Source organism: Anopheles merus, chromosome 2R, assembly GCF_017562075.2.
Source record: "Anopheles merus strain MAF chromosome 2R, AmerM5.1, whole genome shotgun sequence".
Lineage (NCBI taxonomy): Eukaryota > Metazoa > Arthropoda > Insecta > Diptera > Culicidae > Anopheles > Anopheles merus.
Genome location: NC_054082.1, coordinates 8,044,366 through 8,069,990, shown reverse-complemented (window position 1 = coordinate 8,069,990; position 25,625 = coordinate 8,044,366). Strand labels below are relative to the sequence as shown.

The following is a 25,625-nucleotide window of genomic DNA, read 5'->3' as shown; positions in this document are numbered from 1 at the left end:
CTCGGTAAGAAGGAAAACAATCAACAACACGTCAAATGTAGTGCCGGACTGCGTCGTGACTTGCTCGTTGGCCATAACGTTTCCACCGGACCGGGAATGGGTGAGGCTGCTAGGGGGAGACGGCTTTGACAAACATGAAGTACGGACATGAGTACTTGCATATGTGTTCTTTTCCCCGTTTCTGGGATTTTGGAAAGCGTCAATATTCCAGCAGAGTGTGTAGCAAATTGGGATCGTACTCTTCATATTGAAAGGCGAGAAAAATGAACTGACTGCATTAATTGAATTGGAAAAAATAGTTGTATTGAGCCATGTTTTAAGCTCTAATGCTTATTCATTGAATTCATTATATTTATATGAAGTGAAAGAAACTAGACCAACAGCAATAGCGGACTTAGAAGCACAAGTCCTCGTCCAAGAAGGTAAAGTTCGCCAAACGAGTTCTTGCTCCGGAGACATGACGGCCCAATCACGGTCTCATTCTCGCTCCCCCCTGCACAACTTGAACGTCATGACAGGCTATCAAAACTGGGATGAATTCGTTCCACACAGTACGAGCGTCGTCTTTTGGTCCTATGCGCCGGAGATCAGGTTCGCCTACACTCCATATACATTGCCGCCGCGGGTTGACAATCGAAACCGGTGCGAGGTGCAGCACCGCGGCTTTCTTCCGCTTCCTCGCCCGGTGGTTCGCATAACAAATTACAAGTTCGACAGACGCGAGGTGGGGCCGGTTGCCATTCAAGGAAATCCAGTCGTTCGAGTGCAGAAAACCGTATTGGTAAGGCTCGATCGGAGCGGTTCCGGCCGAGACGCACGCGGAACAGTGTACTATGGGTTGGCGAGAATGAATGAATGATTTAGCACAACCGGGCCAAATGAATGAATGAACCAACCCAGGTAAGCATAAGCACGGGTAAACAAACCCCACACACACACTGACACAACAGCGCTGGTGCAGCAATGGTGCCCTTGCTTTTTATTTGCTTTAGTGTGTGCTTGGGCAGGAGAGGTGGTTACCATTCATAAAATGCAATGTTATCAATCCCCCGATCCTCGGGCGGCATTGCCCACCCCAAAAACCAACCCCCCCTCACCGATTGGTTCGGGCCGTTTCTCTTCGACTGTGCGCGCGTAGTGTGTTCTTTTATTAATTCGTTTTACATCCACGGGGGAAGTTTTCGATTTCCACGCGCGTTTCATCCCAAAGGGTTTTGGTGAGGAGGGAGGTATGCGGGGCGGGAGAGCGTTTTATGTTTCAGCGTTGCACCACAGACGCTTACGCTTGTTTTGTTTGTGCTCCCTTTTTGTTTTGTTCGAAGAAACCGCGCATAACCTGACGCCCTGACCGCAAGAAAAAGCGGAACAGCAGCAGCAGCAGCAGCAGCAAGATGTTAAATCGATTCGTTTTCTCTCGAGCAAAGGCGCACCCAACCTTCCCTCCTGCTTCGCGCCGGGTTGTGCTGAAAAAAAAGGGAATAATGTTGCAAATGTTTATGGTTTCTTTTTGTACTCTTTGGAGGAGGGAGCGCAACGATGTCATACGGGGCGTGCGCGAGACGGTGCGGAGTGTAACGCTAGGAATGAATCGTTTCGGTGGTTTATGTTTCACTTTCTAGTGTGTCACTTGGGTGGGAAGAAGGATCGGTTTTGCTGTGTGCGATATGGATTTCAATTTACCACCACCACCCCCTTCATTGCGGTGGTAGAGGAGCCTCCTATGGGTTTGTTTTTTTTTTCTCACTGTGATGGGGAGTTTCAATTAAAACGTACAATTTTTCTTCCATTTCAATGCGCCGCTAGAGGCGGAATGATTAAAAGACCGTTCGATCATGCGTGGCATGTTCTTTTTCGATTTCAAATTAATGCACAACACCCACTCCCAGTGGTCTGTGTCTGTGCTGAAAGCATTTACTTTCGAGGAAGCAACACAGCAACGTTTATTTTAGCACGCGACTTTTACAAGCACTTTTCCTTGCCCAGCGTGTTGCACTTAAGAAAAGTCCCACTTCCACACACATTCCGATGCACTTTGATTGTTATGTTGGGATCTCCATGCGCTCCTTCCGCCAATTCCAACGCTGCATCAGTCCCCCACACATACAAACACACACACACACGCACACATTGGGCCAAAGGGCCTTGCCTTGCTTGAAAGTGTGCGCCCACTGCTTCTGCCCGAAAAGAGTTGTTAAGTGGCACGCAACAGTAAGGAGAAGCAACGAAAATAAATGCACTTATCGTCCACCACCACTCTCCCTATCTCTTTCTCACTCTCTCTCTCTCTCTCTCTGGATCTCTCTCTTGCTTACACTGTATGTGGACGCGTCCGCGATCCTTTCAACCGGATCTGCATCACACAGACCCTTCAGCCTCGCGGCAGTACGGCATTCCATTGCCGATCGATTTGTCACGCTCTCGGGTACGGCTTGCTGCTGCCGGCTCACATCGTCACCAATTGGGCGTCCCCACCAAAAATGCCAGCTTCCGTAAACGCGTCACCTCGGCTGCGGCTGTTCTAGGCCGGCTAATCCAAAAACTAATTTCCTGTCGAGCGGATCAAGTTTCCAACCAAAAACAAAGCGCGATTTGACTGTCTGCATCGCACGGGAGAGCGGGAAAGAGAAAGAGCCGAAAAGCAATGCGCACAACGCGCACTACAGTTTTACCATACGGCGCGCCGGAAGGTTCTTCCGGAGAAGCAGGGCAAAAAGCGGTCCACGAGAAGGAAGGCGCAAAAAGCGGGCAGAACGAACCGAGCCGCCGTTTTGCATTTGGCGGTGTGTGCCCCGCGGTCGGGGTCGTGGTGGTTTTGTTCTTGCGTTTTACATACACCAAGATCGAACGATCGGGAAACGCTCGGGATGTTTGCTGCAGGGCTGAGCGGTTGAGCGCTTCTGCTTTTGCGTAACAACAGTGTGTGACTATTTTAGTGACATTAACTTCAACACGCCACGCAATGTATGCGATTGAGTCATTTTGATAAACTTGCATAACACTTGCGCACACTTGCATTGTAGGGCCTTCTGATTGCGGCATGATTAATCTATCTTCTTGCTTTACCGGTTGATTTACATACCAGTTCACTCCTTCCCACTGACTACGGGCATCATCGGCGTGCGGTGACTTATGTGGAACCGAAGGTTTCCCGCCTTAAACTCTGCTATTTGCATTTCGACACGATGGTTTAACTTGTTGATTGCTCTCCTCCGCACAACAACCGATGTTAAACCGATTAGCATACTATCATGCGGCCAGATCCGCAACCAACTTTCCTCTCCGAATTTGTCGTCGGCGTCGGCGACGTTTTTGGAATCGTGGCGGTATTTTGAGCGCTTCCATAGAGAAATGCCGCGTCCCAGTATAGCCTTCTTCAGTTTAACCCACTCAAGCGTGTGTATGTGTGTGTTTGTTTTCAAATGCCACACACATCGGGATAACGTTCGACAGCAGGCATCACCTTTGCAAGCCCTTCCTGAGGGTTTGTTTTTCTCTATTCGCTTTGGGAAGGTTGCTGTTTTTACGTACAATATTTCCCTTCAGCTTGAAAGGGTTCTGTGGCTCTTTCGTTACTGCGATGGTGATGATGATGATGATGATGATGATGGCCGTACTGTTGAGCGTCTCAAGTCCCACGTCGGAAGCCCTTGAGGAAGTACTGTTGCCGCACGCCTGCTTCTGCTGGTGCTTGACGAGCCCCCCTCGTGATCGTTCCACGTTTGGAAGCGCTGCACACCTCCGCATGCTGTGGGCTGCGACCGCGCACACACTTGCTGCCGAGAAAGACAGAGCGCGAGAGCGAGAGCACGAGCAGCAGAGAGCGGAATTTGTATGCTCATGTGAGAAGCGAGCACGTTGAACATAGCCAACGCACTGTGAATCGGGCGCGGGACATGATTCAAGCTAGAGATTCTTTAAAATTTAAACTGTACATTTTATTTCGGGTTTATAAAAGTATATTTTTTAACATTTCGATAATGTTGTGCAATATTAAATTTGATAGTTTATTTTTCTTTTACTGTTTTACTACCCTAATCATGGACATGTTCGTCATATTTGTTGGAAATCTTCAATAAAAACATAATGGAAAGTTTACATCGAATGCACAGTTGATACATCTACCATCGATTGTATAATTTTTCACTTACGTAGTCAGTTAAAATATTTCCATATTTATGTATACCTCATTTGTACATTAGCGGTGTTGTATAATGCTATAATGGTTCTGAAATAAGCTTCTCTCCTCACTGGTTTGTTTTCTTTTTGTAGCTCTTGGCTGATTGCTCTCTGCATTACGTAGCTTTTACCGCTAGGACGACAAATTATAAGAGGAAAAATGTTTTGTAAAAATAAAACTTTGGCGTAAAATGAACTAAATACTAAACTAAAATTCCTACAAACATCGATTGCATAACCTCAATATACTTTTCATGAGTAAATGCATTGTGTTTTCATTGGAAAGGATGTGATCATAATGATTCAAAGTTTAGGACGACGTTTATCAATATATAACATAAAGTGGGTATAATATTCAGAAGAGCTTATTCCTAGCAATTCAATAATTTCGCTATAGAGAAAAAGCAAATACATAATTTGGCAGTTAGGTGTACGGTCGTTTTATGGTGAGAGTGTGTACGTTGTTGAATTTTGTTGCGCAGTATGCATCTGCTTCGCTTTGTTTACCGTACGGAACGGCTTACGGTACGTGAACGGTCGACTAAAATTTGATTTCAATCATCACTCTTGGACCATTATCGAAGCTGTTGTGTTTGTGAAATGGCACAGTGTAAAACCGTACTTTGATGTATACTATTTGCTCATTTGTTCATGTGGGAAGAGCTAAAAGCCTAGCTACACTCACTATGCTATAGCTGTCATAGTACGTGTATAGGGATTCATATTACGTGCTTGAAAATTGACGCCAAATCTGCGCACTATTTTTTCATAACAGGTGCATACGACTTGAAAAAAAAGCAAAAAAAAATGCAAAACCCTTCGTAACACACCATAATTAAAAATATTATCGTTCACAATAATAAAGCACAAAATGTATAATTTTTCCCACCGGACTGCGCCACCCATGACCACACGGTGTCCCACTGTATCCTGCCCACGGTGAGAGCGTTTCTCGTCTCGGCATCGCCGCTACTACCAGCAGTTCTCGGCAAAAGAAGCTACACGCGCGCGGAGGACGCGCACTTTGTTTTGATTCGTTGCCGCGGCTAGGTTCGTTTTTGTGTTTCTCGCGCTCTTCGCCCCAGCCGCCTACTTACACACTTGTGCCTGTGGTAAATAGTACCGCCGACCGGTTCGCGCAAAAACACGGGCTGTTCGGTACTACAGTGTGCGTTGTATGAGGGATGGTGGAAACGGTGCCGCGGCGTGGAGGGCGTGTACGGAGCGCGGCAATGCGCACCGCCGCTGTATGTTGAGAGACGCGCGCGGCATGTTTTTGGCATGAGATCGACTAAAATGCTTGCGTCGTCGCCGCTGATAAGTGTGTTTGAACGTGTGTGCTTGTGTGAATGTGTGTGTGTGTGTGTGTGTGCAAGGTAGCAACGTGATAAGGTACACGGCACACACCAGTACAGTGCAGCAGGAGCAGCAAACGTGCAAGTGCGTTATCGTTATCGATAGCTGATCGATAGGCCGCGCGCAGTTTACGCTGCTCATGCTGGTGTGACACTCTTACGCACTCGTGCCTTTGGAAAACAAAACGCCTCCGTGTGTGAAGCCGCGCGCGTGTACGCCATTGTGTAATGAGATGAGTTTTCTTGTTATGCTTTTCACAGCAATTTGTTTGTGCAGTGTGTGTGAGTGCGTGTGATTTACATGATTGTGTACCAATCGGTGTAGCAAAAGTAGAAGAGCCCGCCAACCTTCCCGCTCAACCCTTCGCATGCTTTATCGACAACGTTTCGACGATCGCCAATTTTCTCACCCTTCTTCTTTTTCCGTGTGCCCGGCGTTGTGCGCGCGTGTACGTTTGCGCGAATCATGTTGCTCGCACGAAAGCGCGTGCGAAAGTGGAAGGAAGTGCGAACCCTTTTTTCCTGCTGCTGACAAGGCGTCGACAGGCGTTATGACAGCGGGTGATTAATTGCGTCAGTTAGCGTCAGGCTGCGATTGAAATGTGTGTTTGTGTGTCGATTTTTTGAAGTTATTATTGTTTTTTTTTGTTTCTTCTGGTGAATATTTTCCATTCTTCCGTGCCTCCTGCTCAGCATGCATACTAGTAGTGGTGGAGGTGCTAGTCCGCCCGCGTCCGCAACGGTGAAAGTCGGAGCTTTCGCAAGCGACCCTTGTCGATCGCGCGAGTGGCGGTATCCATTTTTTTGTTTAAGATCTGAGAAACTTACGACCGAACCGAAAAGGAAAAGGAGCACCCCTTTATCACCGAACGAACCTCCCCCCCCCCCCCCCCCACATTCAAACCTAAACAAAAAAGTAATAAACGCACGACGCACGACGGATGCTTAAAAAGGAAAGTAAAAACAGACACCTCGATGATGATCGAAAGTGATCACCGAAAAGGGGACCGCGCCGGGTGGCGTGGAGCGCGTTTATGATGTTTATGTTGGGCCAACATATCGGGTGGCGTATCGATCGGCTTCTTAGCGATCCCACCCACCTGAAAACCGTCGCGCGCGCCCGCGCCATTCACCAGCAGTCCCGAGTGTGCGTGGGGGTCACCGCCAGTTGGGTCAGTTTGTTTTTTTTTTTTAGATTTCGAAATCGTTCCCTTGCGCCCGAAATGGGCGCGGAAGACGACATTCGATAATCGTAACGAACGAAACGATCCATCGATTGCCGCCACACTTTGGCCACGCTGGCGCGATTGCTTCGGTGGATAAGACGCTGCGCCTCTCAGACCTCAGACCAGTGGTTGGTTTGCGTTGGGGAAGGGTGTTACGCTTGGAGCGTGGTGCTTGGGTTCGAATGTGTGGCAGTTGGGAACCAGGAGACACAGAAGCACCTTTTTTCCTCTTCTTCTTCTTGTGCCTTGTCATCCTCGCCCGGCCAAACCGCGCGCTAATCGGGAACGCTTCGAAGCACACTTATTCGGACCGATAAATTTAAAAGTCCACCGGCCTGGTCCACCAGTCTGGGTTCTATTTTTAATCGCGCAAACACGCATACATATCGGCCCACTTCGTTATGGGGCCCCCACCGACCGACCGACCGACCGACCGATCGTCGCGCGGGGTGGTTTATGGTTCACGTTTGCCAACTGTGCTAACGGTGGGAGTGGGCCACACAAATACCACATGCACTCACAAACACTCGCCCGGCTTGTACGCACGTGCCCCTAACGCTTCGGTGTGCTGCAAAGTTGCAGCGCCAAACAACTCAGCTGCCCCAGTGGAAAGTACCTCACCGTGTGTGCCGGGTGGTTTTGTTTCATTGTTGAATGGTGTGGGGTTTTTTTGTTGATGTTGTGCTCTTCAAGTGCAAACTTTACAGTCTGGGGCACCTCTTCGGGTTTGAACTGTCCTCTGTCGACCGCTAGGGAAAGTAAAACGAAAAGCGTCAAGTCGTCATAAATCATCTTACCTTTTTTTTGCGCTGCAATGCTTAGAACACAGCTTCGAGACAGTGTGTGTGTGTGTGTGGTAATAAAATAAAGATGGTTCTTAGAATGAGCGCACCTTTTGCTTCCCGGTACATCACGCAGCCATAAGTGTGTGTGTCTCCTTTGCCAACCGGACCCCGGCACACAAATGCACCACCGTTGCACATTCACCTGCAACTCCTGGGCGCGAGAAGAGGGGGCGCTCCACGCGCACACGTGAGCAAGGTGCCAACTGATCAAGGGCCGCACAAGCGAGGCAAAAAATGTAGTAAATGCAGAGCACTTGGTGTCGGTCGAAACCCCCGCGAAACTGTGCGCAACTGTCAAGCGCGAGAGTGACAAAGTCATGTCGCGTAGACGGTGCGCGGGCTCGCCTAATGGCCGACCAAACGACTTCCTTTACAACCGTGTGGTGCACCGTGTGTACCGGGCGGCACGCTTTCATGTGTCGTGGTGGACCTTTGGATAAGACGGAGGACAAAAAAAAAAAAAAAACGTCACCGCACCGCAAGACAGACAACCAGAAAGGCGGACGGCAGACGGCCGTTGACAAATCGATGCGTTCTGGTTTGGCAGTTCCTGGTCGGCCGCGCCAAACCAGAAGCCCCGGGTCTGAAGTTCTAAGACCTTTCTACCGCGATAGACGGGGAAGGCGTGGATGGTACCGCTTTGCGTTTGGTATTTAGTAATTAAAAGTACGCTACGGATTGACCCACAAAATGCGACATTAAACGAAGGAGTCCGGGGTCCGGGAATCCCAATTACGGCTATTGCATCACTTGGGCACTCGTACACTGTTGGTGTAACATAGGGCTCACTTACAGTAGATAACAAACGTACGCTTTCAAACCACATACAATCATCCGAGCAGCACCAGCAGCAGCAGCTGACCTCGAACGGCAGATGATAAGGAATTGGTCGAAAAATTCGAACAATTGCGATAAGGCGTCGTTGATTGAATCACAGACGCAGGCTGCTCTATTCCGATTGTACTTCTCTTTCTCTCTCTCTTTTCAAGCAATTCTTTGTCCAAGGTAAATTTTGTACTTCCGTCCCGCAAATTATCATCCACAGCGGCCCTTTGCTGGGCGGAAGTTGAAGTGAGCGAGTTGTAGAAGAAGGTACCACCGAGGCATTAGATTGTACTGTAGTGCGGCGATTTCTCTCTAGCCTGGCATTCTTGAACGTTCCTATCGAACTCACTGGCTCGGCGTGTGAAATACAAAACAAGAATTTCAAGAATCAATTAACATCCTTCTCTCTCTCTCTCTCTCTCTCTCTCCCACCCTTTCGCGATTGGGATGGCATCCGGCTGTACAAGAAGGAAACTAAAAAAATCCTTATCGAATCGAGCTGCCTTTTAAAAAGTGTTAGAGCCTGAAGAATGTAGCAGCGAACGCAATGAGGGTTTACAGATTTTCTTCCCCTTCCAGCGTGTTGGTTTCAAGGTTCATTAAAGTATGATTAACAAAATTGCTCTTATTATCTTGTGCTTGCTTCGTAATCGTCTGGAACGATCATTGCGCAACTTTTGGTGGTTGGTGTGTTGAGAACGTGGGGTCCGAAGTTATTAGAAGCTGTTTCAAACGCGCGCGTGTGTGTGTGTGGATAAGGTAGAAATAGGAACTATTTGCCTTTCCATTTCATTCGTCAGTTTCTTGGTGCTTATTGGGTACGAGAGGCAAAGATGAGATGATTTACATTTAGGAATACATAAATTTGCTAGTAAAACTGGTTTATGATCCGAAAAGAATAACACGAACCTAGACCAAAACGACGTTGTTTCACATGTGGTGAACTATAAACACGTGTATTCACCACTGCATACAAAGAGCGAAAGCAACAAAGCCCTTCATTGGAACGCTCTTTCTTTCTTGCAAAAGGCCGTTACAAAAGGTCCAGGATACGTAAGAAGTTCATTTAACTTGCAGCACTTCATCGTGTGCCCTTCTCGCCACACCACGAGGGCAGCAGCATCAACCAGCAACAAAAACTGCAGCATCTGGTTAACGGTGCAGGCCACTTCTAACCATCAACCGCACCAGATAACTTGTTCTGCTACTCATCAACGGCACTGAAAGCACTCATCTCAAGTTCCATTCCTCCCGAAACCTAGTGCACCGCGCTTCACTAGACTGCCAGACGAGCCTGCAGCCTAGAAAGGCCAAAAGGGCCAAAGAACTTTTAATCACACTGTTTATCGTGCCCCGAGATTTGGAGACGCAGGCAGTGTTATGCAAGTAGCAGCACTAGCATCAGCAGCAGCAACAGCAGCGACAGCAACGATGCTGGATGAGTTTTGCGGATATGTTTACAGTGGCACATAAATTATGTATGCTTGAATTTGCTGCACACCTCTGCTCTGCATCGCTGCTGCTGCTGCTCCTTGGCTAGTCAGTGCACTGCTGCTAGTCAGTGCTATTCCTGGCTGCGCTTTAGCAAGGCGCCAGCTTAAACATTTTCGAGTGAAACGTATTTTTACGGAAAAGGTGCGTTCAACACGCGCCTGTCTGCCTGACCACAAGGGCCGGAAAGTGTAGCCAGACGGTGGAAATCGGTCGCCAACAGTAGAACGCATCTCGAATGTAGGTTATGTTTAGATCTCCGCATAGTTATAGTTCCGGGATCATCTAACATGTTCCACACTTTTTCTGACGTTTGCTGCTGCTGTGAGAGTGTTTGTGTTTGTGTTGAGATTTCGGGCACGTTTTGCTAGTGTTCCGGTACATTCCGAACCTAGAGGAAAGTCAACACACGTCCATTGTCGGTTAAGAGTTTGTTGGGTCGGAAAATGGGTTTCGCGTTACGTTCCTCGCCACAACGGCATAAATGATGATCGATGGGATCTCAGGGCGTGTGGAGAACGCACTGTGCACATCAACATTGCCCGCGAGCCAGAGGAAAATTCATTCTTGCGCGAGTTCTATGAATACCACCCGGCAAGAGGCTGTGCTGGAAAGCGAACGTCCCACACAGAATAATTTGCTTGCAATGTCCTAGGGCTACAATCGCGTGCTGTTGTTGTGGGTGAAAGACGTTGACTAGTGGCACGCTTCCAGACACACACACACACACAGACATAATTTGCATTCGATTGTAAGCCTGGTATTGCACGAGCATGCCAAAGGGCACACACCACTTTCTGGAGCGAGATTTTCCTCCTTCGTCGGTCGGTTAGATGCCCAGTTGGATGAATTTTCACTTAATTGGCATCCAGACGGGCATTTGGAAGAGCTGGCGTGTGCGAGTACCAGGGAACGAGTACCCTTTGGCCTACTTTGAGTTATTCAGCAGTAATTTTAGTGTTTTTACATGAGCGCCGGGCACGACTCAATGGGCACGATTTAGGTCCGGCTGGGGAGGCTGGGGTTTCTGTATGTGCCGGTAGCAATCCCGGCCACTTGGTTGACAAGAGGAGGACAACAGTGGTCAAACCGAGACCAGAAGCTTGGCATCTTTTCAATAGGCTCCGCTACCGTGGACAATATAGTTACAAGTTTTGTTTTCCTCATGTTTGAGTGTTGTGTACAAGGCCCTGAAGCATGCGAGAGGATGTGTTGGCATGTGCTGTTGACTTTCCCGAACTTCTTGTAAACACTCCGGCTAGGTCACTCGTATTTGTTATACACTCGTCCAGGAGGAGCTGGGCACTCTTCTGTGTGATGAAGTGGTTGGAGTTGATGACCGAAATAATAAAAAAAAAAACGAGCAGCCCCCTTCTCCAAAACTCTTCCATCCCCGTTTGTTGGTGACGTTGGGACGACGAAATTGTTGGTAGTTAATGTCGTCGTCATCATCACGTCAGCCCTTGTCAACTCAAGCGCCCGGCAAAGGTGGCTTGTTAGACGTTCCAGCTCCGTTGATTTGTTTGGCCAAAGTTTTGTGTTATTTTTTCACCTTTTCAACGGGCGACTGCTGCTGGAATCTCGCACCACAACAAAGCCGAAGTCTGTCCGATGTCTGATTTTGGGTTTCTATGCTCACTGACTCAAAACCTTTGCCACTTGTGACCGGTATTTTGCTTTTGCTTTTACGCCGAGTTGCGCTCAGCTCTTGTGGGCAGTTTTGTATGATGGATAAGAAAAGCTCTCGCTTTAATTAGTCTCAAGGACGTCCACCGACAGCAGACACACGCTTTGGAGCTCAGGGGCTCCCTCAGTTGTTTTCGTCTGCGCTGCCTCCGCAGGTCGTGCATTTTGTTCACCTAAACGCCCAAACGAGTCGATCAGAAGCGTGAAGCGGTTGACAGCCCACGATAATGCAACGGAATAATAACAAACTCCTCGGAGCCCTTGCGAGCTGAAACGGCGGCGGCTCATTAGTGCGGTGAGGCCACGGGACTCTCTGCAAAACCCGGTCCTGCATGGTGAGGGCGAGTCGGGCGAGACTGAGTTGAAAGTAACAAGTGGCGCTCGATCGATCGAACTGTGTTTGAGTTTTGTTCGTCATGCTTCAACGGTGGAAGATTTGTTTTCATCGGAAACGAGTTGGTGATGATAATCAAACGAATAAGTCTTGCCAACCAGTTTGAAATTAGGCTTGTTTTTTCGATGATTACAGAGCCTTATCAAGGGGAAATTCATTTCACCTGCTAGCTTCATCTGAAGGTTTGGCTCCTATCAATACCGCCTGTGCGGTCAGATTTAAGAAAAAGAAGGGAAACTAGCTTTGCAACCAACTGGAAAAGGCCATTCAGCAAAACTATCGGAAGTCAGGCCCGGGAGCAATTAGCAATAACTAAGTTACGCCCAATTGCTGCTGCAAACAAACCCCGAATGATTGACAGGCGGATGACAGGTTGACAGGTATTTGGAAGGTAAATGGATTTTCAAAATAAACGATGCGAGAGCAGTAAATGAGCTGCTCTACCCGTCGCTCGTCTCAGTTAGAGTCTACACATTCGAAAGGGATCGCCTGATTAATCATCTAACCTTTTGATAGTGCTTCCCGTCCATTTAACACTTCCGATCATATTTTTATGACACTTCTCCTCCCACTTAGACTGTTTTTTTTTAAATGGACTCCTCCAAACACGCATTAATCTTTCTTGCTTGCTAAAACCCCGGTATTATGTAAAATTTCTCAGGACCCTGGCTGGTAACGAATGAACGGAATTAGCAAAACGCGTGAAGGAATGTCCGAAGCGAAGCGAGCGAGTGCGGGCATAAAAGTGCCACAGGAGATAAGATCACCATTACCAGGCGCTGGTGTAGACTTAATTTAATTAGGAATCCATCCTTTGCACGCGATACTTTGCCAGCTCCACCGCGGTTCCATGGCAAGGTTTTTTTTCTCTATGTACCACATCACAAGGTGTATCCGCGCAAGAAAACGCGTCTGGCGGAGCGAAACCACCACCTTACCTTGGCCAGGGTGGCAAATATTTGACCGTTGGGGCAATCGCCTGAGAGGATAGTTTAATTATTTGCTTCTTGATAGCCGGTGGTGGTGGTGCGCTAGCAGAAAGAACGTAGGGTGGGGCACTGACTTTATCGGGTACACCTTTTTGGGATACAGTGAGGTGAGCTCTCTGTTGTCTGGGCTGGTTAAGGGTCCCCCTTGATTGTACTGCAAAACGTGGCGCGTTTTGTTGGTGTTTACATTCCGGCATGATAAGAGGTTGCTCATTTTGTGAGCTAAGGCTTTGAACGACTTTAGTGTACACCGCGATCGGTCGTTTGTGTAATTCCAACGTTGTGTTAAAAACCGCAAGATCATTTCATTTCTTAGATTGAGCTGTACTTTTTAACAACAATAATCAATTTTGTTTGTGCAAGAGCTTGAACATCTTCAACTATTCACGCTGAAAAGAAGGTACTTCAAACAGTACACTTTATGTATGTGCTGCGAAAGTTATCCGCCGGAAGAAAGCATTTTACCTGAATGAAGTTAGCGACTTACGGCTAAAACGGTTTCTCCAGAACTCTATCCTCCCTTCCAAAGGTAATCCTCCCTTTTCTGTTCATCACAGTTATTTGCGTGCCTGGTTGTGATTAATAATTGAAGCTTTATCAATGTAGGGGAGGGCTCGGTTCAGGTACAGACGGTTGGTGCGCGTACCTACGACCTCTGAGACCTAATTTTTCGACGTTGCGCCTTCCCTTTTACGAACCAAGCGCGCTTCCGGACAGACTACCCAGTTTTCCTTTACCAAAACCTCGTCAACATCACGACGGGAGAGAATGAGGGAGCGGTAGAGGAAGTGTTGTGGAAAACGATGAGACGGTGAAGTTTCGCAAAACAAGCAACCGAGCGAGTCAAGTAGCGCAACCGATGGCCCAGGCAAGGCACTACTTTTGAGCGGCGAGAGTGCACACCCCGGCCGGAGCAAATGAACTTTAATAATACCGAATTATTAATGATCATCAATTTGAAAATAAATAAAGAGATCCGTTTGTTTTCGGTTCGTTCCGAGCAAACGATGGCAATTTTATGGTTTCAATCGACGGGTGGCCACCACTTCGCGGAGCGGAAACTACCGCGGGATGATGGGGAGGGAACTTAAACGGAGCGTTGCTGGCAAAGGGTTGGAAGCGCAGCTCCATGCAAACAGCGCTGCGCCACGTCTCACTGTACAAAGGCCCAACTCGGCTCCCTATCTCAATTAGAATCTTACTCAATAAATTTCACCACGCGGGCTTGCAGCGCTAGCCTGCTGTTGCTTTCGTGCTGATGCAGCACAACAGTCCCAAACACGTACACACAAACACACACAGAAAGCACGCTGATGCTCGCAAACGTTGCCGATTTCAGTGTTTTCTTCCCTTTCCCTCTAGAGGCACACAGTTTTGTCTTGGTCTGAAATCAGTAAATAAGAAAAGAGATGGCAAAAGCATCGGCAGGTCTTCTCCCTTTCCTTTGGGCAATGCGCAATGCGCGGGAGAAAGGCTTCACGAGGCGGTCCAGCTCCATATTACCGTTTAATCTTACCTACCACCGAGCGGAAGATCAAGAGTCCGGCAAATGAAAACAAATCAAATCTAAAACGTTCACACATCAAACAAACGGGGGTATTGCTAACCCAAGGCAAGAAAGAAATGCCGTCTGGGTGTGTATGTGTGTGTGTACTTCGGGCATAGCTTTCCGTTCCCAGACTGGACTGCGCCTACGGGTCGACACCCTCCGGAGGCGAGATCACACTACAACTGCTGCACATTGTTTACAAACAAATCAGCAGTTTCGAACTTCTACTTGTGATCGCAATCCTTCGTCTTGTGATCTCTACCGGCAGGTTAGGAGCCGCACAGAAGCCCTCCGGGGTCATACCTTTCAAGCCCCGAGGTGATGTTCGTTGCTGATTGCTTCAACCGTCCGCGCAGCACGTGTAATTGGCACAATCGGCGAAGGGATCTAGCGTGGATCTAGCGATCTACGACGGTTACAGCTGGAGATGATCCTGCGGGACCTCCGCCAGTAATTTACCGCTGCTACGTGACGTTTCGCAATGAGGCTTTCAGCTGTCATCAGAGGGGCAGTCAGGCATGTGTAGTCGGATGCCATTGCGGGTTGCGGTTTCGTGTGTAATTGTACGCCCTCCTCCCGGTTGCTGGGAAGGAGATGTGGCTGCGGTCCAGACACTAAGACTACTCGACGGTCCGGTTTTTGGCGCTGGTTGCGAACGTGTGAGTGTGTGCAAGAAGGTGACACTGGTGTGGCTTCGCTTCCATCACGCCCGACGCAAATTGGTCCATAAAAATGGGAACGTGAGATAGTGGATGCCCCAGCGTGCTAGCAGTAATTAGCAAAAGCAACCACCAGTGGAGATCCTCGTCGGCGGTGTCGTTCACCAATGCGCACGGCTCTTGCATCAACAAAATGGTTTACCTCATGTGATCTGCAGGGTTTGGGACGGGACAGTCCGCCACACTGCAGCACTTTGGTGTGCTAGATCTTTGATAGCAGTCACGCTCTTGCGCATTTATCACGATGACAAATACTATTTCCCCGTTCGTGCGAGGTTTGTGCCCCGGCGGAGGTGTTTGTGCAAAATTCAGATGTGGGAAATGGTTCCACCAGGACCCGATCGCTCACTGTTCAATTTGTGTCGTGAGACTAAGGGCGTACACAATTTCATTCGTCACTATTCAGCTGTCATGCGATAGGCGTGATAAAGTGGACGCAATGTTTATTGGCAGTACCTTGCATATACTTTTGCTTGAGCGGAGTCTGCTAGGTACGGAAAGGTAAACACACCGATTTATTCCAAGCAGAAGCACTTACTGGTGATTAATTCAATACGATTTGATCCAGCGAAGAGGTAAGCTGTAAAAAAAACTAGAAGAGTCGTTGACGAAAGCGTAAAGAAGGGAAGAGTCTCACTCTTTCTCTAAATTGTCCACTCTACATGCTGAGGTGAAGATCTTGCGCTCTCTATCGAAAAGCGAATAGTGTCCATTTTAACTGCTGAAGTACCTCAACCTTACTGCCTGATTGATGTACTCTGATACTCGATCATTCCATCTCATAGATACGTGGATCGAATTCAATTCACGCCCCTGGACACTGCATCAACAAGTGTGCCTTCGTGTTGCATGTAGGATGTATTATCCCCTTCACGACTCGCGGACTGGACTCATCAGCATCGTAATACATCTGACCTACCGAAGCGACCTTTGACGATCGGGTTTCGAGCTATCCTCTTACCGCCGCCATATGGACTCATCCTCTCAATACTCAGGGAAATATTAATTAATACACACTCCACAGCAGAGTGTTAGCTGTATCGATATGCAGCGCGCCAGCGCCTCAATACGCGAGGCTCAATAGACGATTACCAATCTAATTGGATTTGGCTGTCAGTTTGGCGAGTTTCACTTCAATTCCTTACCGAAGATTGATGCCCGTGCGATGATAATTTCAAAGCTGATGAAGATGACGGGTACTTGTGCGACGGGTGGTTGCACATTCAAGTGACATCATTCAAAGTGCTGCGTGCTACTGTTTTGCTACCGCACGTACGCAACCGAACCGAGTCTGGGTGCTGCGGTTAGGCGAGACGAGCCATTTTTACGACCATCAGAAGCCGTTTGAGGGCAACTCGAAGAAGCAAGGTATGGTCTGTGTCTAAATTTTTCAGATTAGTGTGTCTAATTGCAAACTTATAAGTCGGGTTTTCGGGTGGGGATAATTTTATTGATCGTGAACCGACGGCGATGCGTTCGCGAAGTGTATTGAAGATCGTTCGTCATCGTCATACCGGCTGTGCGTCTTGCCGGAGTAGAGAGTTAATAATCGTTGGGGGAAAGCGGACGAGGGGCTTACACTGCCGCCATGACAAGTTTGCACAGTGATGTAACAGACACTCGTATTCATTACACTAAAACCACCGTGTACGCCTCCGTACGATCGCATCATCGTGCACGGGAAAGGGGTTAGAAGGGGACTGTATTTTCGTTTGATTAGTCGCTTGCCGCCGCCCTGGTGCTGTGTTTTATGACCGTTCTCATTCATTGAAGCGAGCAGGCGAAGTGAACACATGTGCGAGTGTGCTTAGAATCAGAAGAGTAACAGGTTGGTGACGTGATCGCGTTGAGCTAGAGTGCTGGATATAAACCGGTACTGGTGCCGTACTAGGCTGTTTGAAGTAATTTTGCAGACGTCGCCTGCTTTTTTCTGTTTATTTTGAAGTTGTTTTGAAGCTACAATACAACTATGGGTGCTCGGAAGTGAGAAACAATCCCTTTTTTCGTTCGTACACACGCAACAACCCACAGAGATACACACACACACCGACAAAGAAGATCTTTTTACAAGACATGGACAAGAAAAACTAAGCTCCCCAAGCACGTGGTGGAGAGTGGAAATATTTCATGCCTTTTTATTTGCCCCTTTAAGCCCACGTTTTAGCTCGCTCGCAGCGCCCCAGCCCAGCGATAGTACGCGCCACAGCTCCATTTCACCTACTTAATTTAATCTCACCAAATAAATGTGTGCAGCTTGTGAAAAATCCCTTCCGCTCCGCGCCTAAGCGCCATTCGTCGGGCCCTTACCGCGGGGGGTTACTGCGGGCACGGAAACAAAGCGCACACGTCGGTGGTTTTCCACTAAAAATAGTGTCGTGCCTTCGCTGCTGACAGGCCGGCGGAAATTAGACATCGCCTGCTGACGGGGCGAGAGCACACACATATCTTTGGCCAGCATCGGAAGTTTTTCGTACGCGTCTGCCTAAATTTAGATCCGTATTCGACACATTTACGCGATCATGGAGGGTGGCAAAGGTAGAGAGAACGGGACAGATATAAAGGGAGAGAGAGCATAGAAAAAGGGTATAAATTTTACGATTTACCGGTAGTAAAGCGGCGTCTCAGATTCGAAGGGGGGTGGACACCTTGAACAGAACACAGAACATGTTGTTTTTGGGGTTGGCGTTGAAAAGGGGAAGAAAATAGACAGTCTAATAATCGCACGTGATATGGAATCCAATTTCAAATCTTAGTTTTTTCCTCCCATTCCGCGGTGGGAAGCCCAGAGTGGCAATATTGTATGTATGAAATGACAAACAAAATGAAACATTTCACCAGTGTGGTAAAAGTGGCACTCTCATAAAACCATCAGTCAACAGCGTTAACACCCACTTTGGGTCATTTTGCGGGGGGGGGTGGCATTTGTTGTGCGGTTGTGTGCTTCTCCGCACAAAAAAAAGCCCACATTAGTTGATCTAACAAACGATCTGGGATTTTTTTACAACCATCTCCTTCCTCCCCTCACACACGCACACACACACACACACTCATTATCATATTGCTTTGGAGGAGGCGTTTGCCGTTGCTGGAACCACGGTCGCCTTCGGGCTGGTTTTGTTGTTTGGTGGAGAAATCGAACGGAAACAAAGCGCGCACTGCAGAGGTCTCCAAAACGGAGTGCCCCTTTCTTCCTAATGTCGCACGGTAGTGGATAAAAAAAAAACACACACACACACACACAGTGGGCAAACAATCCGTTTGATGAATTTACAAGTTGACAGTATCCATTACCGATGCTAATCGATACGGGGCAAATTGGGGGAAAACGAACACTTTTTATTTCGCTGCCTCGTTTGGAGCTTGATCTTTGCACAGGGAGTGTTAGGTACAACAGCAGCAAAAAAGAAATCCTTCCGGAATGCGGAAATCTGTTTCGCCCACATCGCCATCGCCCACATGGACAGCTGCGAGCGTGGGGCAATGCTAGTTACCGGGCCGTTGCAATTGCAAAAAAAACAAAATAAACGAATTACGGCTCTTGCCGGCTTGGATTGATAGGTTGGTTGCTGTTTTGTTTGTTGCTCATTGCTTGTGTTGAGTTGAGTTGGAAGTGTTGTTTTGTGCAAAATAACGAGCGTGAACTAGAAACGAAACGCGAACGTCGCGACACCAAACTGTGACCAACGTCGGGCGGAAACTGTGTGAAGCGGTGTAATTTATTTAACGAGATTGAATTTATTTTACAGCACCAATTTGTGTTGTGTGATTTTAACTGGTGTGTTGTGCTTTAAGTTAAACTTTTGTGCAAAACAAAAAAAACGTTATCGTTTGTGCAACAGTGCAGTGTCGCAGTGTAGCGTATGGTTGTGCTTTATTCCGATGAAAATGTTGCCTTCTAGAGACTATCAGCGTAGTGACAACTGTAGTGATACTGATTGCTAGAAATAATGGATGTATCGGTAAGTACTCAAAAAGAATAAAATCCTTAAAGGGTTTGAATTTTTCGAATCACTCATAAATGAAATGTTCTGTACGGCTGCAATTTGTCTTAAAAAATTAAAATGTTTAGAAGAATCGGATGCAAGATGACGCGATCAATCTCGACAGAGACACTCGTCTACTCTAGAGAAACTACTACTCTAGAGAGACTACTCTAAATTTGAATAGAATAGGCTCTGGATAATTAAAATGCACGAAAGCTGCAAAAAGGTTCACATCAGGCTTTCACTTAGGTATTATCTCTTTGGGTCGTTGCGGATCATTTTTCATGCTATAAATCTCCAGAAACTATGCAACATTCAGTTATAACTTATTTACATGCTAAGAGGTTCAGTAATAGTAACAGCTTGGAGCCCATTACAAAGATGCAGGCAGAACAGTGTTTACTGCTGAAAGTATAAATACAAATTATAAAGCAAAGCTGCTTCCTGTCAATTCCACAGCAAAGCTTAAAATATTATACAGGATGAATATGGTTCCAGGAATGTATCGATCGGTTAATGTCATAAGGGATTTATAGTTTACATCGAACTCGGCGTCGGGCACTACATCATACACTACTCTGGCAAAAGCAAAATACCGACTCATCAATCATTCCTTGTACACAAACATACACACACACACATACTCGTCTTATCAACTATGCCGACCACCAGACATGCATTCACTACTTCAACATAAGTGTGAGTGTGCGTGTGTGTGTGTGAGGGCTTACAGCGAACCCACAAAAAAAGGAATAAAATCTACATTTTCCAGTCTGCAGTCTGTTTTCACTGCTGGCGATGGAAAAAGGCACCCGAGTGCCCTCTTAACCTTTTGGAGGGCTAGGAAAGACAAAAGCAATAAATTTGTCTACGCGTCTCTGCGCCTAGTGCAGCACTCTCTTTATCATTTTTTATCTTTAATTTCGATGACAAATGTCTCGGAGTGCTATTTACACGGGCCCTACGAAGCAGATGCAAAACGCTCGGCGGTGGAGTTTTCCCTGCTCTCTGAGTTTGTTGCGATGCGTGTCTTCCATATGCTGTCTTTCTCTCCCAACACTCCCGTAAACATTTTCTTCATTGGAAAGAGATCTTTTTTCTGTTCACAACCAAGCTCAAAAACCTCTCGAGAAAAAAAATCATTTTTATGATAAAGAAAACATAATGTTGAACGAGTGCATATGCGCCCGAGGGAACGGGAAACAGGAAACCTACAAATTTATTAACTTCACACTTTGTTTCAACAAGTTAATTCTCTCCGACCCCACGTCGACCGGCCCCCGGCACGCGAGTGGGGTGCATCGAATGTTAGAAGAACAAGAAAAAAAAAAGACTACAAGAGATGAACAGACAAAAAACAAGATAAAAGCAAAACTTTAATGTTCGCCCCGCTAAGCAGCGTGTAGTTTTTCGGGGCCGCGTTTGTTTTAAAGGCCTCTTCTTCGGCTCCGTTCTGGCCATTCCCTTGCTCGTGGGGTATCCGCAACACGACGAGAGAAGAAAAGGGGCATACTGCGTTTTACTTGTACGCACGCGTGTTCGGCGCACCGCAAAGTGCATAAATCCCTGCTGCACACAGATGCATTGCTCCGGTGTGTGCTGTATGTGCGTTAGTAATTCTCGAGAATTGTCGATGGTGTTTTTTGGGGTTTTTTCAAATCCGCCGATGGACGGTTCGTGTTTGTGTATGTGTGTGTAAAATGCACTCTACAACATGAGGAGGAAAGGTACAGGAAGCAGCAAGATAATAATAATGTCGGTAATATGTTTACATTCGGTTTTTTTTCGGGGGGAAGATAAATATTGTTCCTTCACTATTCCCAATCGCACCCGAGTGGAGGGGTGCACCAGGGAGCGATGGCGGGACGCACATTCTTATATGGACGCCGGACCTTTTCTCACCCGTGCGTGTTTCGATTTGCTTTCCGTTTTGTGCGGTCGCGATGTTGGAAGAAGGTCGAAAGGCCGACACGATCATCTTCCGAGAGACGGTGACGATGATGTTGATTTCTTTACGATCGACTGTATCTTATTTCTGAGCTGCACATCGCTATTGCGCGCGGATGCGAACCGAAATCACAAGCACAGTGCCCGGTTGCGGTGGAAGTCCGGGTGGCCTCCGGGGCTGCGCTTAATCGACGGAAATCGTTTAAATTTTATTCTAAAAATACAAGAAACGGTGAGCCGTGAAAAGTCGGCGGAAAACGGAGGGGTGAAGTAGTGAAAAGGGAGAGTTTATTTATCATGCAGCATAAGTAAGCTCATCTGCTCCCATGATGAGTTGTAAGGGGGTTTCATGGGGGTTTTACTTTTAGGACGAACCTTATATGTTGCAATTTTAAATTACGAGTGTTCCGCCAACTGTCCATAAAAATCAACTACCAAAATAGGCTTTTCATGACGCGGAGCGCATTCGATTCGTGACAGTGAAAAGCGACGCTCACAATCCCCCCAATGCTTTGCTGCATCCCAAAACGACCAATTAGCAATTATTAAATAATGTTACTCAACGGCATAAACATGGTCATTTCGTGCCTGCCCGCACTCAACCTTCGCTCGTGTCCCAATGCTCAAACCATGAGGTGCAGCGCGCTTGCAGTGGTTGCGTCGTGTGTTAGAAAATTACACCCTTCGCTTCGAGAGCGTGTACTTTACCCTTTTACCTAAAATCGGTAATCAGACATCAGACCACAGTGTGTGTGTGTGTGTGTGTGTGTTGTCCCCCTCGAGGGAGCTTCAAGGTGTGTGCACTTTTTCGGACAGCTACAGATAGAGGACAGTCTTGCACACCTTCGAGTGGATTTGAATCTGCTCGTGAGAAAGCCGACGGACGCTTTACTACTTATGCCCGATGGAATCACACGATAAAGAAGAAAAAAAGGCAACCAATGTCTCGGTGTACCGATGCATCTTCATACAATCGGAAGGGACGGAAAATGGGAGAGATTGTGTCTTGTCTTCGGAAAGCAAACTCCAAAACCCATTAAATAAAGTATCTTTTCCGCTATTTCCATTGCCCCTACGGTCCCGGTATCTGTGGCGCTGTGGGCTTTTCACCACCTTTGGAGAAGATTCGGCATCCTGTGTCCCAAGGAAACACTGCGTAGGGTCTCCAGTGGAAAGATTTAGCTGCGTTAAACACACATACACGTACATCAACAACATGATACATGTCCCGATAGTGTGGTTCAAGGGAAGACAAGGCTTTTTCCATTCCAACTACTGCGAACATGCGTGTGGTCAGCCAGTAAAAATGCACTAAACGATGCGCAATGCATTGAGCAGATGCTTTGCAATTGGCACATTTAGCGATTGGAGGATAAGACCGGGTAAAGACAGAGAGAAAGCGAAAGACTTGATGAGTTTTGCAGCACGATAAAACGGCGCTTTCATCGGGGTCGTCCTACTGGTACGCGTCCCCCTCGTCATCAGCTCAATTGAATTATTCTGTCATGAACAGGCAATAGGGTAGGATCGCACAGAGGCGCATCATCATAGCAAGCGACACAATCTCGTACATCAAGTATGCAATTAATTATAATGCTTGGCCAGAAGAATGATGGCCCTTTGAGAACATTGAGCAGTGAGCAGAAGAATCTCGTTCTTTGTTGATCATTACGAGACGAGCACATGGATCCAATACGATGGTTTGGCTTAAGCCGAACGTAACATGAGCTCATCCGCATGATGAGCCCGGCTTGTAGATAGTGTTGTCACATGTGTGAGTGTGTTGGTACAGCTGCTGTCTAATCGTGTCCCTAGACGCAAACAACTCAAAAACACTAGGTCATCCATGCCCTGGCATAGATTTTTTGTCTCAAAGTGAACACACGACGCTTGCAGCGCACAAATTTGCAAAACCTCTACCAGATGCCTCACGGCTTTGATAAAGCAACCGTCACAGTAGCGGCGTCCTTTCCTCTGGGTGGGTTCCTCTTATCTCTTGCAGCACGGATTTGTGTGTAATCTTCAGCTGTCTTTGCTAAATGTGCCATTAAATCGCATGTAAATCACTTTGCCATGTGTGCGCTGACAGTGTCACATGGGTTGACAGCGTTTGAATGACAATCGCTAGTACAGAACATTTGGAGTGATTCAACCGCCAAATAGTATTCAAAAACTTTAACCCCACTTTTCTCCAACCGCCACTTTCTCTTTCAGCGCAAGGCGCGGTATACGGATACCTCGTACCTCATCTTCCAGCAGCTGACCAAGGGCGATGTGCTGTACGCGTTCCCGCTCGTGGTGGGACTTATACAGCGCTCGCCGAGGAAGAGCGCCGCCTCCCCGAGTGTACCGTCCTCGCCGAAGCCGCGCACGGAGGTGAACGAAGCGCTCGTGATCGACAGCCCGGAGGAGTCGTTCCTGGGCAAGCAGAAAAAGCCCAACACCTACAAGGCGAAGGATACGCGCAAACCGGCCGGAAGTGGGATACCGCGCCGGCAGAGCAAAATCGCCGAGAAGCGCAAAAACCGACGCAGCTTGGAGCTGAAATCGGTCGAGGAGGTGTCTCGCGAGGAGGAGGAAACCAAAGAGGAAGATGAAACGAAGGTGCAGGTCTGTGATATATCTGGCCGTGGGGGAGAAGGAACGGCGACGGCACCGTCGGCCTCGTCCAGCAATCAACCGCGAACGATCAGTGTCATCAGCAGTGACGAGCCGGACAGCGTGCAGAAGGACATACAGGTGGCGGTCGACTTCCATCACCGGCCCAACTCGGAGGTGGAACCATTTCGGGCGAGCGTGATCGAAGCGAACAACAACGATCTGCGGTGCAAAACGGCCAACGAGCCTGACCGGGCGCGGGCAGCGGACTCCGATGTCGAGTCTGTTAGCACGCTTACGCCCAGCATTGGGCCGGGCACGGATCTGCGCGATGCGGACGATCGCAAGAGTGAACCGCAGCAGCGGATGGCGGCCCCCGGTGTACAGATTCGGCGCAAGCAGTATCCGTACGAGCCGTGCTATCTGGTCGGGTCGGAGTTCAGTGACACGAGCGATTTCACCGATACGGCCAGCAGCGTCGCCAGTGACCTAGATGAGACCGAATACGCTCGGGTTGAGCTCCGCAAGGTATGTGTGTGTGTGTGCAAGCGATAGTGGTAGAACGCCCGGGGACAACGTCCGCTACCGGTTCCGGTGTTTGAAAAGGGTTTGGGCTCAGGTTACGGGCGGGTTTGTTTACCTTGCGCAAGGTGGCTCGTAAATGCCCGGTACCGATGTCTCTCGTGCCGGGTGGCCATGTGTCGGTGGCAGCGATATCAACACACCGGGAGTCGCCACTGAGCCCTAAATATGGCATCTACATCAGTTTGACAGTTCGATTTTACCACCATCATGCTTTGCGGGAGCTACGTACAATGGCAAAGTGCACAGAGTGACAGCAGCGGGAATTCTCATGTTTGACAACGGCTCCAGCAATAGGGCGCGGTCAACGGTCACGCGATTGATAAGTCCCGCGCCGGCCGATTGCTTTCGTAGCGTATCGATGGTCAGCTACCTTCAGCATTAGATGGCTGTGTGGTTGTTTTTTGATTCGTCTTTCAAACAGATTGAAATTGAGCGGCTATCAAGTGACACACGATTCCCGTTCTGCTACGCCCTCCCGTGCGCCCATTCACGATCGCATTCTTTGATGGACGGTTTTTAGGCAATTTATTACCCGAAGCTTTATTGGCAGCTTGGATGGAAAACCCAGTCGGCAACAAGGGGAAAGGAGAGCTAAATTCACCCACCCCGTGAAAGATTGATCCATCCGTGGTCCTTGATGGCGTTTTATGGTGGTCGCAATGAAGCGTTAAAGTGTTTCCAAGAAATCGAAGGTCGTGTGCGGTTGGTGTGTCTGTGTGTCTTGTTCAGTTGATGTAATTCCTCATGCCCTTTTCCAAGTGGGCAGAGGGAATGTCTTCAAAGGTATACATTAAGCCATTCATATACATGATGGGTTGTTTTGTAGCCTTTGTAAGGCTGGGGTGTAATTTGATACACAACAATCAATTTGTTAATCACTTGGGACGAGTGAAAGCACACTGTGATGCAATGAAGAAGGAAATTGATGGTGTGGTGATCGAGTTTCTTCAATCTTCAATAAAATATCATAAAGAACTAAATTTTCCCCCAATCATGTGACGATTCTGAGTGGAAAGAGCACACGAAAATCAGCCTTTGAAACGCTAAACTGTGAGTAAAGCGTTACAACGTGCATGCTTTCCGAAATTTCCTACAGATGGCGCTGTGATCACGGTAACGCTTCAATCCGTGTGTCTCGGATAAGTGAGGTTCAACTGTGGGTAGTGTGGAGGACTCGTCGGTCAGTTCAATTCATTAGAAAATTGTTTATAAATCATGATTACATTGACATTACCTGTTTAAAGTAACGTTTAAAGT

General features: G+C 47.8%; 1 protein-coding gene across 9 annotated transcripts in view; it reads left to right on the top strand.

Moving 5' to 3' along the window:
- LOC121603578 (tensin-1) overlaps window positions 1-25,625 on the top strand; it is a 156,024-nt gene that overhangs the window by 54,468 nt on the left and 75,931 nt on the right. For 2 of the 9 annotated variants that reach the window (XM_041932511.1, XM_041932510.1), the window contains exons 1-3: window positions 5,190-5,288; window positions 19,002-19,214; window positions 23,400-24,311. The exons of the other annotated variants lie outside the window; for them this stretch is intronic. In XM_041932511.1, the coding sequence (XP_041788445.1) occupies window positions 19,203-19,214; window positions 23,400-24,311 (924 nt within the window). In that variant the 5' untranslated portion in view covers window positions 5,190-5,288; window positions 19,002-19,202. Of the gene's footprint in view, window positions 1-5,189; window positions 5,289-19,001; window positions 19,215-23,399; window positions 24,312-25,625 lie in introns of those variants that run through there. 9 annotated transcript variants of the gene reach the window in all.